The sequence below is a fragment of the Bubalus kerabau genome, chromosome 2 (genome assembly GCF_029407905.1).
Source record: "Bubalus kerabau isolate K-KA32 ecotype Philippines breed swamp buffalo chromosome 2, PCC_UOA_SB_1v2, whole genome shotgun sequence".
NCBI lineage: Eukaryota > Metazoa > Chordata > Mammalia > Artiodactyla > Bovidae > Bubalus > Bubalus kerabau.
This window is the reverse complement of record NC_073625.1, coordinates 142,065,882-142,083,827: the sequence shown is the minus strand read 5'-3', so window position 1 is coordinate 142,083,827 and position 17,946 is coordinate 142,065,882. Positions and strand designations below refer to the sequence as shown.

The window sequence follows — 17,946 nt, the reverse complement described above, 5'->3', positions numbered from 1 at the left end:
TTAAATGGAAACCCAAGGAACTGACTATGAGATAGCAAATGTTTTATCGAATCTATTTAGTTTTCTTACAAGAGCAGAAACTGAGACTAACAGACTCCGTAGGTGGTATTTGAAACCAGGTCTATGTTGGACTCAACTATCCAGGAACATGCCTCCTTTCATTCAACCTGTCAGCCAACCAATCATGCTTTTAATACACACTTATACAAACTGTGTCCCTTTTATGCAGTTCCATAAAGATGAAATCTACTAACTGTGAGGGAACCCAGGGATGGTCCCCCGACGACGCGCTTCACGCTGCCCACATCCGTGAGTCTGTGTTCGTCGTCATCCCACCTCCCGTAAGCCAGGTCAATCCCACCCACAAAGGCCACCGACTGGTCGATGATGACGAGTTTCTCATGATGAGCCCACAGGTATACGCTGGACGACACATGATCCGGGTGCCTCATCACCTTGAGAGGAAAAAACCCACACATGTAGTATGCTTTCTAAAATGCCTTTCATACTATAATAAAATAGGTCTGTTTACACCCTCGAAGAGCATTTCCTACAATCCAAATACTAAAATGTGTTATCTATACATCGAAGAGAATCCCCAAACTTCTAATTTTATCCTCAGTATTTAGCAAAGGAAGATCCCTGGTTACTTTTTGAGACTCCCCTGCCCATTCTGGACCCCCCACACTTGTGGGGAGCTACCATTCAGCTTGAAATTTGGCCACATATTTCAATAAAAGTCAGCTCAGTAGGATAGCAGATTCCCTCCCCTCCACCAAAGGATTACATTGTATGTGGTATTACTTAAAAAACACTAAAACTTTTGAACCAGCATCTATCTCTGACAAAACTTTTACTAAGTGTATTGATATTTTAGTAGTCATTGAGTTGAAGTAGTAAGTATATGATATAGGGATATAGATGTTTTGGCAGCTCTTGATTTTAAAGGTACTCTGAGAAGTTATTAACCTCCTGCTTTCAAGTAGAATTCTCTTTAAATGATCCCAGACTGACCTATTTTTGTATGTCTTTAAGTAGAAACATACCAAAAACTTTGAAGACAATTTTACTGTTTAACAACATTTTTTTATTGTGGTGAAATACACATAACATGAAATTTACAGTTTTAATATTTTTTATGTGTACAGTGCAGTGGTATTAAGCATATTCATATTATACAACCATCTCCAGAACTTTTCATTCTGCAAAACTGAAACTCTATACTCATTAGACGATAAAGCCTTATTCCCTCTTCCCCTAAAACTCTGGCAACTACCATCTACTTTTTGTCTCTGTGAATTTGACTACTCTAGGTACCTCATGTAAAAGGAATCTATCTTTTTATGACTGGCTTATTTCACTTAGAATAATGTCTTCAAGGTTCATCCACATGATTTAAGATATGTCAGAATTTCCTCACTTTTTAAGACTGAATAATATTCCATTACATGTATATGCCAATTCATGAATGAGAGTGTGATAGTAAAGTGTCCAACTATTATAGAACTGCTTTATTTCATCCTTTGATTTTGTCCCTGTTTGCATAATATATTTTGATAGTCATTATTAGGTATGTAAATGCTTATATTTTGTTGCTGCACTGAAACTTTTATTAATATATAATATCCTTCTTTCTCTACTGTAAACTTTTTTGATTTAAAGTCTATTTTGACCCATATGAGTATAGTCATTTCTGCCTTTTTTTGGTTATTATTTACATGGACTATCTTCTTTTAATCAAGAAAAATGTACAATCATTATATACTTTAAGCCTCCTGGAGATTTATTATTGTCTTGAAATATCTCAATAACTGGGCAATATTTACTGATAGGCTTCAGGTCCTTGGTAAAATATCAAATGGCTTTTTTCAAATTGTTTATCATGTTTATTCATGTTAGTAGTACTTTCTACTAAGAGCTTTTAAGGAAAGCACTTTAAATCCTAAAGGAGCTTTTTTTGTGTCTATCAGTATTCAAGGGACATCCCAGGGAGCTCACATCTAAGAGGTTTCAGGATAACCTTAATGAAGAGTATGGATACTTGATGGGGCTCTTGAATATTAAAACAACTCTAGGAATAATGTTCTTGGCTAAATGATCAGGGTAAAAGAAGCAGAAATGAGAACTCTGATGATCCCATCAAAATCAGAAATATAAGAAAGTATGTGTGCTCAGTCGTGTCTGACTCTTTGCAGCCCCATGGACTATAGCCCACCAGGCTCCTCTGTCCATGGAATTTTCCAGGCAAGAATAATGGAGTGGGTTGACATTTCCTACTCCAGGAGATCTTCCTGACCCAGGGATTGAACCCGTGTCTCTTGCATCTCCTGCATTGGCAGGTGGATTCTATACCACTAACGCTACCTGGGAAGCCCATAAAGTTCATAGTACTATTTAGTCAAAATATACACAAGGGAATTCCAAAGATTGCCACTGCTCAAAGCAAAACATATCTGAAAACTGTAGAATAATAAAGAAGAAACATTTTTTAAGCAAGATGACCCAAATACCTTTATGTTGGGGTGTAGACGCATCAGGGTCCTCTTGCTGTATTCACTATTGATTCCAAGGGCAAGTTCCACCTCTTTGTAGAGCATAATGAAGATTCTTACCCCCTGTTGCTGTCACAAGAAAAAAACACAGGGAAAAATAAGAATTTCTGAAAGTATGCTACGATTTTCTTTTTCTTCTTCCTTTCTGGGCATTGTATTTTCTAAAAATTTCTTCTATAAACAAGTATAATACAATATGTAATGAAAACTGCCACAGAAGGAGCTGAAATGTATGTGTAGATTAAGACACAAATATAAAAAATAAAAAGCTACCTCCTTTCCATTCTATGCATACTGAGTCAATATTTGACTAAGTACAACCAGAATGTTGAAACTGCAGCTTTAAATACTAAAAATGTCTGATAGTCTTACACCTTTGAACACCTCCAAACACTTGACATTAGAGGAAAGTTTTGATCTGATTCATTGTTACAAAATTAGGGTCTTCTTTTTGTTTTTATCATACCACAATGAGTTGAAATAACAGTGTTTTTTAAAACTCTGATGATAAAATCTGCTAAACATGCCTTAAATGTTTCTGGGGATATTTTCATAGATTTTTTCTTTACTAAAAATTATTTCAGTGGAAAAACATTTCTCAGTCTTCACAAATGAATGTGTTGGTTCACACTCTTCACCCATAATTAAATCATTAAGGCCTAGTTCACCACTGAAATGACTTCTTCAGAAGTCAGCTTCTCTGACAATCAAAAACCCCTGAGTTTTAGCAGCAGCCCACAAATTAACATTGATCTGTCCCTAGACCTTGGACCTAAAGGAAAACAGACAAAGCCATTGTGAAGGTCATACTGAATCAAAAGTTACTCACAAACTTTAATATGCTATACAAATAATATTTATTATTAATATTAACCATCAAAAAGAATGTCCAACAGCTGGTAGTATAGAAAAGTACCATTGTTTTTCTCTCTTAGTTCTGGGTAGTGACAAGGTCTTAGCTTATGGTTAATTTTGCTTGACACTTGAATGTTCTCCCCTCTCCTTGTCCTCTTATATGGTTCCCCCATTAACATACAGCTCCTCCAGGAAACTCTATATTGTTTATCCTCATTTCTTATATCATTTTTTTTCTTTTTAGGTTTGCATCCTCAGTATTGCTGTGTAGTTTGCAACACGGAATTTGCATTTTATATACCCAGCAGCTCTGAAACCATTCTGGATGATTTCTGAAACCATATACAGGATACTGTAGCTACACACAGACATTTAATATCCTACAGATTTAAAGGCAAGAAGTTTTCCATAATCTTTTCTAGAGTATTAGAGATGCCGGTGTATCTAATAAACTATAGTGATAAGTAATAATTTTGTTATAGTTTAAATATCAGTTCAGTTCAGTTCATTTCAGTCGCTCAGTCACGTCTGACTCTTTGCGACCCCATGAACCGTAGCATGCCAGGCCTCCCTGTCCATCACCAATTCCCGGAGTTCACCCAAACTCATGTGCATCCAGTCGGTGATGCCATCCAGCCATCTGATCTTCTGTCGTCCCCTTCTCCTGCCCCCAATCTCTCCCAGCATCAGGGTTTTTTCCAATGAGTCAACTCTTCGCATGAGGTGGCCAAAGTACTGGAGTTTCAGTCTCAGCATCAGTCCTTTCAATGAACACCCAGCACTGGTCTCCTTTAGGATGGACTGGTTGGATCTCCTTGCAGTCCAAGGGACTAGCAAGAGTCTTCTCCAGCACCACAGTTCAAAAGCATCAATTCTTAATCCATGGTAATTAGGCACTGTTCATAATGGACATTCGAGTCACAAATTTAAGAAGACTTACTGGATTGAACACATCAAATTTATAACAACTGGACATTTTTGCAATGTTACAAAAATGTGAAAAAAACAGAGGAGTTAACATTTTTAGTCTGCAAGATATAAAACCTTGGAGTAAACAAAACACGTTTACAATTCCCTAGTGTTGTTCTGCCAATACTAAGGAGCATATTTTAGCCCCTAGATCCTTTAGAATAACACATCACTTCAAGATACTAACTTTGTCTTACTTGGTGTTAGTAATATCTGAAAAGTGTCATATTTCTGAAGGGATACACCTGATTTACATTCTGGACTGTATTAAGGAAATCTGAGTACTAGCAGAAGACCCATTCTTGCTCTGAAAAAAACAGGATTAAAATATATACGTCATTTTATTTCTCTGGTTAACAACTGACTTTTGGAACTTGCTTATCATTTATTACGTTATGCAACTATTATTGCAATCAAGTATGAAAGTACAGACTTGAGTAAAGAAATAAGGAAGTGAAAGGATTAATTCATTAAAGGCAGGAAGTGAACAGATTAATTTCCAATGATCTGGTCAGTGAACGCTCTAAATGAAAACTAGAACATTATTTTATTTTTCTCTTCTACTCTTCAGATTTACTTTTCTATTTAAATATTTTAGGATTCAGCAATGAGTAACAGTTTAAAAAATAGCCTCACACTGAATGATGAAATATAAAGTTTAAAACCCCCAATTTCAACCTAAATTAAAGAACATTACACCTGACATCTCTCATCACGGTTCATTTGTTTTAAAATGGATGCAATTTTACTTCTTAGGCTTATGAGATTATTACTCATGAAGGACAGTAGTTGCAAATTAGGAACTGGAGTGAATCTTATAATTTTCCATTTATCTGCATAACGAATGGAGTTTTTAAATAATAGAGATGCTGGCACTAATGGATTATAGTATTGATATTATCCTTCATCTACTAATACCTGACATTTTCTTCTTTATTGTGTCTTTCCTCATTGAAATAAATTAACCTATAGGAAATAGGATACAGACTTTTTTTTTTTTTTGATGTCTGATCTTATTTATTTGTTACTCTTAGAACATCTCATTTTTGACTAGACTCAGACTTAGAAGTAGAAGCTCTCAGAGAGGACAGCCTCCGTCTCTTGGCAATCTGTTCCTGCCTTTTTCTTTGGCTGCCTTCATTCTCTTGGCCAAAAGTTTAGCATGTTCTGCAGCCCCGTCTTTATTTTTCTTAGTACGCTGTTTCTTCAGAGCAATACGCCGGCATTTGTGTTGCAGAACTCGTGGAGTCAGGAGACGCTGAATCTTGGGTGCTTTAGTCCTAGGTTTCTTACCATTTTTGTTTAGGGGCTTTCGCACAACATATTGGCGGACATCATCTTCTTTAGAGAGATTGAAAAGTTTGCAGATTCTGCTAGCTCTTTTGGGACCCAGGTGACGAGGCACTGTAGTATCAGTGAGTCCAGGAATATCCTTCTCCCCCTTTTTTATGATGACCAAATTGAGAACACTCAGATTGGCATCCACAATGCAACCCTGTACAGATTTGCGCTTTCTCTCTCCAGTCCTCCTTGGTCTGTAACAGGAATGCCCCTTACTCGGCCATGGGTCAAGACATCCTGCTTCATGGGGAAACCCTGCTTATCGTTCCTGCCACTGATTCGGACCACATAACCCTTCCATCCATTCTTCACCCAGAGCATCAGCAGCAACTTCTGTGGCCATATGCTTCTCATAGAAGGCACAAAGTTTTCGTTCATCGTCCACTTCAATGAGCTTCTGGCAGCCAGTGGCCGGAAAAGAGATGTTCAGCTAGCTTCATTCTGAAGTGGCTGACAGCCTCCGAGGCGCCACGAAAAAGAGGATACAGGCTTTTAAGTCATCTTAGCTAAATAGAAATGACTAATAAGGAAGTAATTAAATATAAAAAGTTAATTTTTATGTAGTTTGGTTTACAGTTGTTTACTTACACCACGCCCACAATAAACAGTTGATTAGTGACAATATTCTTGTGATAATAAGGAAATAAATTTCTCTTCTTTTGGTCAAGGCATTACAAACTATCATAAACTGTCAACTATAAAGGGCAAAGCAAAATATATCCCCTGGGAATGAAGGCATTTGTTGGGTCCTAATAGTGCAGACTGGAGAAGGCAATGGCACCCACTCCAGTACTCGTGCCTGGAAAATCCCATGGACGGAGGAGCCTGGTAGGCTGCAGTCCATGGGGTTGCTAAGAGTCGGACACGACTGAGCGACTTTACTTTCACTTTTTATTTTCATGCGTTGGAGAGGGAGGTGGCAACCCACTCCAGTGTCCTTGCCTGGAGAATCCCAGGGACTGGGAAGCTTGGTGGGCTGCCGTCTATGGGGTCTCACAGAGTCGGATATGACTGAAGCAACTAAGCAGCAGCCGCCGCAGCAATAGTGCAGACTAATACAAAATATGGGAATATTTGCACACAGTGAAAGCCAAATCAGAAACAAAAGTACAACGTTAATTCTGTAATTAAAAAAAAAAAAACACTTTTGAAGAATCTGATGTTTTACCAAAGCCTTTTAGTGACTCTAGGGGAAATTACCCTTTGCTCAAAAGAAAAGTATTAATAGGGTAAGTGGGAAAACAGATGGCCCTGGACTTGACTGTGTTTCTTACATTTCTATGTTATGTTTCTCATCTTTGCTGAAGTCAGCTAACCAGAGGATTCCACACAATAAACTTTATGACACTTGACTTTAGAAAGATAAAAGTTCTATCCTCTATTCTAATTCATTTTTAATCAAGTGGAACAGATACAATACTATAAACAGTATGAACTTTTAGGTGCTTTACACATACAAATGCATATGAAGAAAATGAAAAATAAAAAATGTTTATAGTTGAAATCAAGAGACTTTGTTTCTGAGCCAGCTTTTTCTCTGATTGTTCAAAGCACAGTGGTCAAACTATTTTCTAAATGTAGTAAAGTTGGTTCACTGCCTAAAGATAGCTTAGCTAACACATCCCCCAGAATAATCACTAATTTTATCACCTGTCAAGGACTTCCCCGGGGAGCAGCACAGCAGGGATGGACGGTTTGTAATATTTTAAGAAAATGAAAAGTAAAGGATATAAAGGAATCATATCCTCACCATTGAAATGCAAGCAGCACTGGTAGGTAACAGCACAAGTGCTCATAAGCCTTTTTTTTTTCTTTCCAAGACAATTTTGTTTAAAGCACAGTCCTTAAGGTTGAAGATCCCTTCCCTCCTTCCCTATTTCACCCTTCTAGCCCACTATTTTGATAAGATTCTCTTTGATTTTTCTGTTCAGTGATGTGATTATTCATCTCATTTGATGAACCTGGACATCCTTCCCTGCGTTTGGTCCCTGATTGCAACGTCAGAATGTGCTCTGTGGTCCAGGACAGAAAGAAACTAACTTGATGACAAAATCCCCCCTAAGAACTAAGGTTCTATAGTTCTCCAGATTGCTGCACTTGAAGAATCTTCTGGTGCAGTTCTCATCAGAAATATCACGTATTTCTATGGTTAAAATATACAAACTGGATACAGGGATGCAGTTACCATAAGCATGATGCAATTTATCTTACCTCTTAGTACAATAAATTCAGAACTGAACAAACCCTGGGATGCTGCTTTGAGTTGTAAACAGTCTGTCTCTCAACATTGGTTTAAATTATTTTAAATGATGACAGGGCATAACAGAAGACCAAAGAAACAGGAAAATATCAACTTGGTTACTACCAGAGAAACAAAATATTGTATTTTTCCCCTCAGAAACAACCATTAAAAGAGATGTTTGCCTATTGTTCGCTATAATGTAGAGATGCTAAATTTCTCCCCAAAGAGCTACACAATCAGATAGAAGGAAAAAAAAAATTCATTTCATTCAACCTTATGGACCTCTGGGATCCATTAATGCAAGAATAAATGCTATTTCAACCCAGTACTCTGTGAAGCTAGTGGCTTTCAGAAACTAAATTATGTATGTAAAGCAGTGTTTATGAGCATATGAAATGTCAATTTGGAATGATCTGAGTGTTAAAAATTTAATAATATGGTGTAGCTGGATTAGGGAAGAGAAATTCTATTAAATGTACTACTGAGAAATTAATATTTAATAGTATTACTCTTTCCTTAGGAGATTTAAAAAATCATTACATGTAATTTAAAAATTACAAGTTTCAAAAAAGCAGATGAAATTGAAACAAAGCACCATTATCGGTCAGTAATATTTATTTGGCCATGGTATTCACCTGATACCTCACAGGGTTCACGGGCCATAAAAGCAAAGAGAAATCATGACAGGGGTAGAAAAGGGACCTGGACAGGTACGCTGAGGGGAATAAACAAACACCCGCCAGCCAACATGGAGTGGAGGACCAGACTTGCAGGATCTTCCTCCTGAACCCCGCTCTGGAAAAAATTACTAGCTTTCTGGAGTATACTTAGGTGTCCTGCAGGTGCCTCATAGTCACATGATCTAAAAATGTAGCTCTCTGACACCGGGTTCTTCTCACTTCCTTCCTCTACCACATCCACCCTACCAACACACCATTTTGATCAGATCACCCTTCGTCCATCACACCCCCCAACAAGAGTTCCCCACTGTTTTTCCATGAAGTTCAAACCACTGGCTTGGTTCCAAAGCCTCCCCATCCAAGCTGCTTTTTCAGCTTGATGCCCCATCCTATATATGCTAACACTCGTATGTCATCAACCTTGTCACCCCACTGTGATTGACAAGGACTTAGAATTCCTGCCTCCAGAATGTTTCCTCATCACAGTTCCTATACCTAGAAATCTCTTCTGTTAAAGTGTTCGGCCCATCTTAAATGCTCTAAACCCCTCATGCTGTGAGGGGCTTCCACACCAGACCTACCCAGTGCCCTCCCTCCCACTTTGAATCTTGGCACTGTCTCTATACCCAGCTGACTTCTATATAGATCTTTAAGCTCCTTCAGGTCAAGAATCGTGTCTTTCATTTTTGTACACGCCCATATGATTAGCCAGTGCCCTAACGCAGGAGGCATTCAACAGAAACATGTCAGTTGAAACATAAAAGAGTAAAGCATTTGATAAGCATGTGAAGAGAAGATTTACTGGTATGATTGATGACTGGAAGGGCAAAGCTGGGAAAATGTATTACAGTGGAATTTCTGGAGTTTATTTCTGGAGGAGAAATGGGAAAGGTGCTATTTCACAGAGAGAAACATGGAGAAAGTTATAACCCATTCAATATGTAGAAAGACGTTTGGTAAGGCTAGGACTGAGCCCAGGATGCAAGTCCTTCAGCAAGCCCTCCCAGGGGCAGGGATGGGGTCCTGGTCACACACATGGCATCCTTAGTTACTAGTGTAGGACCAGATGCAGAGGACACACTCAGTATCTGTATGCTGGATTATTTAATGAATATGCAAAGAATACATGTAAGACTAGAATTTCCAATTTTGTGAATGGAAGTCTATTAAGATAACAGACAGACTAGCCTAGAAAATGATGCTTTGGCAGAACATGTGTCGGAAATAAAGAAAATCAACTTCTTTTGCCTTTAACATCAGCAGTGAGGAGTGCCTATACCTACCCCTGGATATCCTAAACTAAATGCCATGGGGAAAAGACATTGAAAGAAGAGGAAAAGGTGAGTGGGGAAAGGGGTAGGGGAATGTAGAGGATGGGAAAAAAGAAATGAGTGGTGGCTGTGAGAAATAGAAAATGCTGACCTCATTTACTTAGGATCTGCAAATTCTGCTTGAATGTTTAATTATAGAATTTAAAAAATTAAGACAGTTTCAAATAATAGTAAAAAGGCTTTGCTGCTGTTGTTTAGTCACTAAGTCAAGTCTGACTCTTTGTGACCCCATGGACTGTAGCCCGCCAGGCTCCTCTGTCCATGAGATTATCCAGGCAAGAATACTGGAGTAGGTTGCCATTTCCTTCTCCAGGGGATCTTCCTGACCCAGGGATTGAACCCATGTCTCCTGTATTGGCAGGCAAATTCTTTAACCACTGAGCCACCAGGGAAGCCCAATAAAAAGGCTGCTGCTGCTAAGTCACTTCAGTCATGTCTGACTCTGCGTGACCCCATAGACGGCAGCCCACCAGGCTCTCCTGCCCCTGGGATTCTCCAGGCAGGAACACAGGAGTGGGTTGCCATTTCCTTCTCCAATGCATGAAAGTGAAAAAGTGAAAGTGAAGTCGCTCAGTCCTGTCTGATTCTTAGCGACCCCGTGGACTGCAGCCCACCAGGCTCCTCCATCCATGGGATTTTCCAGGCACGAGTACTGGAGTGGGTTGCCATTGCCTTCTTCAGAATAAAAAGGCTAGCACTCCCTAATTTGGACATGATTAATAACAAATTTAGATCTATCCTAATTCAACTTAACTTGAGGGTCAACCACATAAAAAAATTAATTGTTATTGTTTTCTGTTGTTTTAGTCACTAACTCGTGTCCAAGTCTTTCATGACCCCATGGACTGTAGCCTACAAGGTTCCTCTGTCCGTGGAATTTTCCAAGCAAAAATACTGGAGCAGGCTGCCATTTCCTTCTCCAGGGGATCTTTCCAACCCAGAGATTGAACCCACGTCTCATGCACTGTAGGCAGATTCTTTACTGCTGAGCCACTGGGGAAGCCCAAAAATTCATCAGACATATGAATGCAAAGTAGTCATTGGTGAGCCTATACTGCTTCAGTTATTTACTTTTTATAACAAAAAGAGCACAATCAGTGCTCTCCCAGAATTTATAGCGTCAATTTACCATAAACTGTTTCCAAACTGGAACCAGTGGTTTTTTATGACCCTCCTTTGATATTCGTCAACATCAGCTTGACCCCATCTGACTGAAATTGTTCTCAGATGACTTTGTGTTTTGCTCAAATGACAAATAATGAAAAAAATAAAATGCTATGTTTCATTTTATCATTTATTATTCAATGATGAAATGTCATTACAATTTTTGCTTATAAAATTAACTGCCCATAACTGATTATAAAACAAAAAGAATAGAGCTGTTAGCATAATTCATTCTGTGAATTAGGTGAAAATAGTTATGTTTCAACAGTAATGGGGAAAAAAAAACCTAACAAAATAAACTTGAAAATAGTAAGTATTCTATTTTTTGTCAAATTCTAAAAGAAAAATGTTATAAGTGTATATGAAGGGCTTTAAAAAAAGGCATTTCAGAGGCAATAAACATTAAAAAAATTATATTAGCATGTTAGTAAAGTACATACTGCTTTTCGCTTAAGAATGCAGTCCAACCTCCAACGATTTCCTTCAACCACCGGACGTTTCAGGAAGATTTCTGGACTCAACCTGAAATCACAAAACCAAGATTTCAAGAAACTAAAACAAAATATTCACTTCTGATTGTGTCATAGGAAGCAACGGCGATTTTAGCCCAAATGCCATTATCCTCCACCGTGGCAAGTCACCCAAAGTTCTCTGAGTCCATGTACAACTTCATACTGGAACAACAACCTTTATCCAAAAAAAAAGGCAGTCTCGATTTCTCTGTTACTCACATATGATACATACACACACTTGCAGATACTATTGACTGTCTGCCCAACAACCATTGTCCACCTTTTCCTTCCTTGGTATCAGGGCCTACCTCCCTTGACTGAATGTGAATATTCTGAATAATTGCTTCCTCAGGCTTGTGTTCAGCTCCAGTTTATAAAATAACACAATCCTGCACAATGAGATATATGAGGAAATACACAGATAATGAGATGTATGAGGAGGTAAATAGAAAAGTTCTTCCTCTGTTGAGAAGAAGAGACACAGGGGCACACACACAAAACCCCAGGGGAAGTGGCTCTGGGATGGATGCTGTATGGGGGCATGATGCTTAGATAGTTGCAGCCACGCTGAAATTCTAAGGGCAAAGCCACCACCCTAACATCACTGGAGAACTTCACCAACTCTAGTACTGCCTAACTTTAATGATTTTTTTTTTTATGTGGACCATTATTAAAGTCTTTATTGAATTTGTTACCATATCGCTTCTGTTTTATGTTTTGGATTTTGGCCATGAGGCATGTGGGATCTCAGCTTCCTGACCAGACATAGAACCCACACCCCCTGCATTTTGGAAGGCCAATTCCTAACCACTGGACCACCAGGCAAGTCCCTAGTACTGTCTAACTTTAGAATTCTCATTCAATGAGAGAAATAAATCCTAATTGTTTAAGTTACTTTCAGTTGAGTATTCTAGCAATCCAGACCCAAAGTGTTCTAATTGATAAACATGAACACTGACTTCTATACCAAGGAGCAGTGTCCATGGGAAGCTGGGCTTTCTGAGCAGGAAAGAAGGCAGGCTTGCTGATAGGTAAGCTTTTCCCACTGTGAGAATGGACCCCTGGCTTCTTCGTAGTAGTGCCATGGGCAGCACAGTACAGGAGAGTCACTTTTTCCCTCAGGATTAGGTTCAAAGTCATTGCCTGACTTAAACTGGTAAGTAGTGTAACTCCTCTGTAATGGGAAAAACAAACAAAAAAAAGCAATAAACTTTCACCTGCTGAAATGCTAGACCTGGAGGAGCAGGGTAAACTGTGTAAGAATCAAAGTCTTACAGAACACTAGGGTGAAATAGTGTCTTGCCAGGGGCTCTTCGAAGCATGGGAAAACCATAGGGCTTTAAGGAGCTAAGGAGATAAAAAGAAATAATTTTACACTCTACTAAATTCAGTTAAAGAAAATAAAAATCCAGAGAAAAAGTATCTAAAAGAAACTTGTATTGGATAAGATAAATAAGAAAACATACAATAGAAGGATGTATACAGTATAAATATTTACATATTTAGTTTAAAATAGGAAACAACTTGAACCAAAAATACAGCAACTGACAGGAAAAGATCTAAGATGAATTAAAAACAAATCTGTTTTAAATAGAAGAGTGTGTCATTGGGCACTGCTAGTTCACTGAAAGTAGGACATGCTGCTGCTGCTGAGTCACTTCAGTTGTGTCCGACTCTGTGCGACCCCATCGATGGCAGCCACCAGGCTCCCCCGTCCCTGGGATTCTCCAGGCAAGAACACTGGAGTGGGTTGCCATTTCCTTCTCCAATGCATGAAAGTGAAAAGTGAAAGTGAAGTCGCTCAGTCGTGTCCGACTCATAGCGACCCCATGGGCTGCAGCCTACCAGGCTCTTCTGTCCATGGGATTTGCCAGGCAAGAGTACTGGAGTGGGGTGCCATCGCCTTCTCCGAAAGTAGGACATACCCAACAACATATATGTGCTTGCAATTTTCAATATACACATTAATTATGGGCTCAGAGGGCTTCAGTGTGGGGGCCATTTTCAGGTCTATACTCTGCAATTAAGTCTTTATCATCTTTTTTAAAAATCTAAAATGACTGTGTACCCTGTTTGCAGAGGATTCTACTAGACACTTTCGCGGATCTTAGGCAGGCTCTCAAGGAAACCTGGATTTTGAGCATAATGTATGAAAAGATAAAAACAGTCATGCTATGAAAAATGATAGTCATGCTATAAACAAAGCATAAACCATGGCAAGTACAGGACAGCTAGGACTCACAAGCATCATTATGTCAGGATCTTAACTAAGTAATTATTAGCTAAGCAAAATTCAAAAGAATTGCGTAAGACTACATTTCATTGGGTTTCGGACAACAGTGAATGTAAGATGCACATTACTGTGTGTACCAGTAAGAAAGAAAAATGGTGACAGCTGTAGGATGGTAATGAGTGTGAGATGCATTCCAAATTCAGAGAGGTTAAAAAGTACTTCTAAGGAAAGGCTCTTCTTAGAAGATTTTATAGTTTTAAATGCTCATATAAGAAAGAAAATGTTTAAATCATCAGAACTTTCATCTTAAGAAAATAGGAAAAAGAATAAATTAAAGAAAAAGTAAGAAGAATGGGAATAATAGATAAGAATAGACCTTAATGCAACATAAAACAGAAAAACAATAAACTCAATAAAACCAAAATCTAATTCTTTGAAAGATTAATAAAACTGACAAACTGGCTAGATTAAAAAAGAAAAGGGGAGTTGATTATTTTTGTGGGAAGAAATAGTACCAATCCTACCAAGATTCACTCAGGAAACAAAGGCAAGGAAAACATGTACTTACTCATATAATGAGGCTAGCATTATCCTAATATGAAAACCAATCAAAGAAAGTCTAAGACAAGAAAATATTAAGTACAATATCCCTAACAATCACAGAGGTAAAAATCTCTACCAAAACTTCACAACTGATAAAAAGGATCATGACAAAATGGGGTTATTCCTAAGAATGCAAGGTTGGTTTAAAATCAATCAATATAATTCAGCACATTAACAGAAAACAGAAAGATTATATCAATATATGCAGAAAAAAGTCTTAAAAAATTCTAGAATTTTGAATAAAAACTCTCAATACATTTTAAGTAGAAAGAAATTTCCTCAAAGAAAAGGCACCTATTTAAAAATCTACCTAAAGCATATAATAATAGACTGAAAGCTTTTCATCTAACACTGAGAACAAGAAAGATGTCCATTCTCACTACTTCTATTCAACATTTTACTGATGATGCTAGAGAAAGGAAGAGAAAAAGAAGTACAAGGCATACAGATTATAAAGGAAAAAGGAAAACTTTCATTATTCACACATCACATGTTCATCTATGGGGAAAAATCCTAAGGCACCTACAAAACAGTTACTCGCACTAGTAAGTGAACCAAGCAAGACTGCAGTAGGTAAGATCAGTATTAAAAAATCAACCATATTTCCATATCCTGGCAGCAAATAAATGGAACATGAACTTTTAAAAATACCATTTACAAAAACATAAAAAACACGAATTATTGGTGATAAGTGCAAGTATGTGGAAAGTACAAAACACTGATGAGAAGATTTAAAATCTAAAAAAAAAAATGGAGAGATATACAATATTCATGAATTGGAAGACTCGATATTGAGAAAGAAGGACATATTTGTTCTTGACATATCTTCTAGTGAGTAGTGGTTTTACTGTTCTTTTTCCCTCTGATTTCTCAGTTGGGAATAGAACTGGAAATGGGCATTGGCAAAGGCAGAGAGAGCCTCAGAAGTCCTCTGGTTCAGGCTTGAGGAAAGGAAGAGTGGGATCTTCTGGCAGTGCTAGCGGTGGCAGGGAAGGGCCCACAGGCATCAAAAACTCCGAGGAAGTGGATTTTCCCTTCCAATGGAAGAAATGTGGTTCCAAGAGGACGATACAAATATTCATTGCTTGGCTCTGGATACAAAGTGTCATTGCAGAAACTGTAACAGAGCAGGGCACATTTCTATTAATAGCCAGAGGACTGAAAAGGGAAGCAAAAGGCAACCCACAAGTAGTGGGCAGATCATGGAGAGAGAGGAGCTCAGAAAAGCAATGCTATATAAAGTTGTTTGTGAACTTCTAGCTCACTCCCAAGCTGCCCACACATAAATTTGATCCTAAATATTATATAGAAGAATTTGAGAACCGAAATAAGAAACAAATCACTGCCCAAATTTGCCATTAGGTGGAGAACATGGGGGACAGATCTGGACAGCACTGCAAAGACTTTAAAAAGAAAGATGTCACTAAAGACACACAGATAGAAGACTAGTTGGAACATTCTGCATGGACCTAATGGACCACTTTCCTGCTAAAACAGAAATACCAGTATTTTCTGTAAGATTTAAACAAGAGTCATAATATTCAAAGCTTCCAGAATACATTAAAAAGTACTTGGCATACCAAAAAAAAAAAAAAAAAAAAATCAGAAAAATCTCAACTTGCAGGAAAGCCATTCAACAAATGCCAATTCCAAAATGATATGCTGATATTATTTAATATAATTCTTTGCTAGATATTAAAAAAAAATTTCAACAAGCGTGAATACTCTTAAAATGGATAGTCAAAAAGTCTCAGCAAAGAAATAAAGATATAAATAAAAGCCAAAGAGAAATTTTCAAGCTGAAAAATACTACAATAATCAAACTGTCACTGAATAGGGTCACTAGAACAGAGGTGACAAAGGAAAGAATCCATGAATTTAAAGAGAGATAAGGAGAAATTATCCAATTTGAGTAACAAAAGATTTTTCAAAAAATTAACAAAGCCTGAAAGACCCATAGGACAATACAAAAAGATAATGATTTGTGTCATCAGAGACTCAGAAAAAGAGGAGAAATAGGGAAATGCATGAAAAAAATTGAAGAAATGATGGCTGAAAATTTCTCAAATTTGATGAGTGATATAAACCTACAGATTCAAGAAACTCAGTGAACTCCAAACAGGATAAATTCAAACACCATAATCAAATTGCTGAAACCTAATGACAGGAAGAAAATATTAAAAACACTCAGAAGAAAAACAATGCATTATTTAAGAGGGGAACAATAAATCAAAATGACCATGAATTTTTCATCAGAAAATACTGAGGCCAGAATGAACTGGAGTAAATTATAACTAGAATGTATAAAGATCTTCTGCAATTCAGTAATAGGAAGACAATCCAATAAAAAAAAGAAGAAAAATGAGATTTGAACGTGCTTCCAAAAAAAGCTAAACAAATGTCCAAAAGTCACAGGAAAATATGCTTACCATGAAAAGACATGCTAATACAAATTAAAATCACGAGACTACTGAATACCCTTTGGAATGGCTAACATTAAAAAAGAATGATGATGGGAAAAATTGAGGGCAGGAGGAGAAGGGGGCAACAGAAGATGAGATGGTTGGATGGCATCATCAACTCAGTGGACATGAGTTTGAGCAAACTCTGAGAGACAGTGAAGGACAGGGAAGCCTGGTGTGCTGCAGTCCATGGTGCTGCAAAAAGTCAGACACGACTTAGTGACTGAACAACAACAACGAAAAGACTAACAACAGCAAGCGCTTGCAATGATGAGGAGGGACGAAATTCTCAAACATTGTTAGTATATGCACTTCAGAAAGCAGATGGACAGTTTCTTAGTGAAAGTCGCTCTGTATTGATATAATACAATAACTTGAATTTACTTTTTAAGATAAGGGTTATCAAATTATGCACCATGAATCAAATTTGGTCCATTGCCTCTTTTAGTACGGTCCATGAGCTGTTACATTTTTAAAGGTTTATTAAACACACACACACTTGCACAAACAAGAATATGCATCAGAGACTATATGTGACCTGAAACAACTGAAATATTTACTTTCTGGCTCTTTTCAGAAAATGTTTGCCAACCCTGTTGAAAGTCAGAAGCTTTTGAACTTTTGGGGTCATAATCCACATGAATACATTATGTATTCATCCCAGTATTTTCATCCATCCGTCTATCTATCTACCTACCTACCTATCAGTCAGTCTTCTTTTGACTACTGAAATAAAAGTTGCACAAAATAATAACCCTAACTTCCACTTAGGGCTTCCCTTGTGGCTCAGAAGGTAAAGAATCCACCTGGATTGTGGGAGACCTGGGTTCGATCCCTGGGTTGGGAAGATTCCCTGGAGAAGGGAAAGGCTACCCACTCCAGTATTCTGGCCTGGAGAATGCTATGGACTGTATAATCTATGGGTTCACAAAGAGTCAGACACGACTGAACGACTTTCACTTTCATTTTTCCACTTAAGCTGCAACTCTCCTTTCTCTTCTT

The 17,946-nt window shown here is 37.8% G+C and overlaps 1 protein-coding gene and 1 pseudogene across 6 annotated transcripts in view; both read right to left on the bottom strand.

The window, feature by feature from the left end:
• The window catches only part of PLD1 (phospholipase D1), a 227,832-nt gene that overhangs the window by 85,256 nt on the left and 124,630 nt on the right, over positions 1-17,946 (bottom strand). For all 6 annotated transcript variants that reach the window (XM_055569071.1, XM_055569072.1, XM_055569069.1 and 3 more), the window contains 3 exons: positions 11,575-11,656; positions 2,511-2,621; positions 255-455 (listed from right to left, as the gene is read on the bottom strand). In XM_055569071.1, coding sequence (XP_055425046.1) covers positions 255-455; positions 2,511-2,621; positions 11,575-11,656 — 394 coding nt within the window. The remainder of the gene's footprint in view (positions 1-254; positions 456-2,510; positions 2,622-11,574; positions 11,657-17,946) is intronic.
• On the bottom strand, positions 5,365-7,911 carry LOC129642909 (40S ribosomal protein S6-like; annotated as a pseudogene).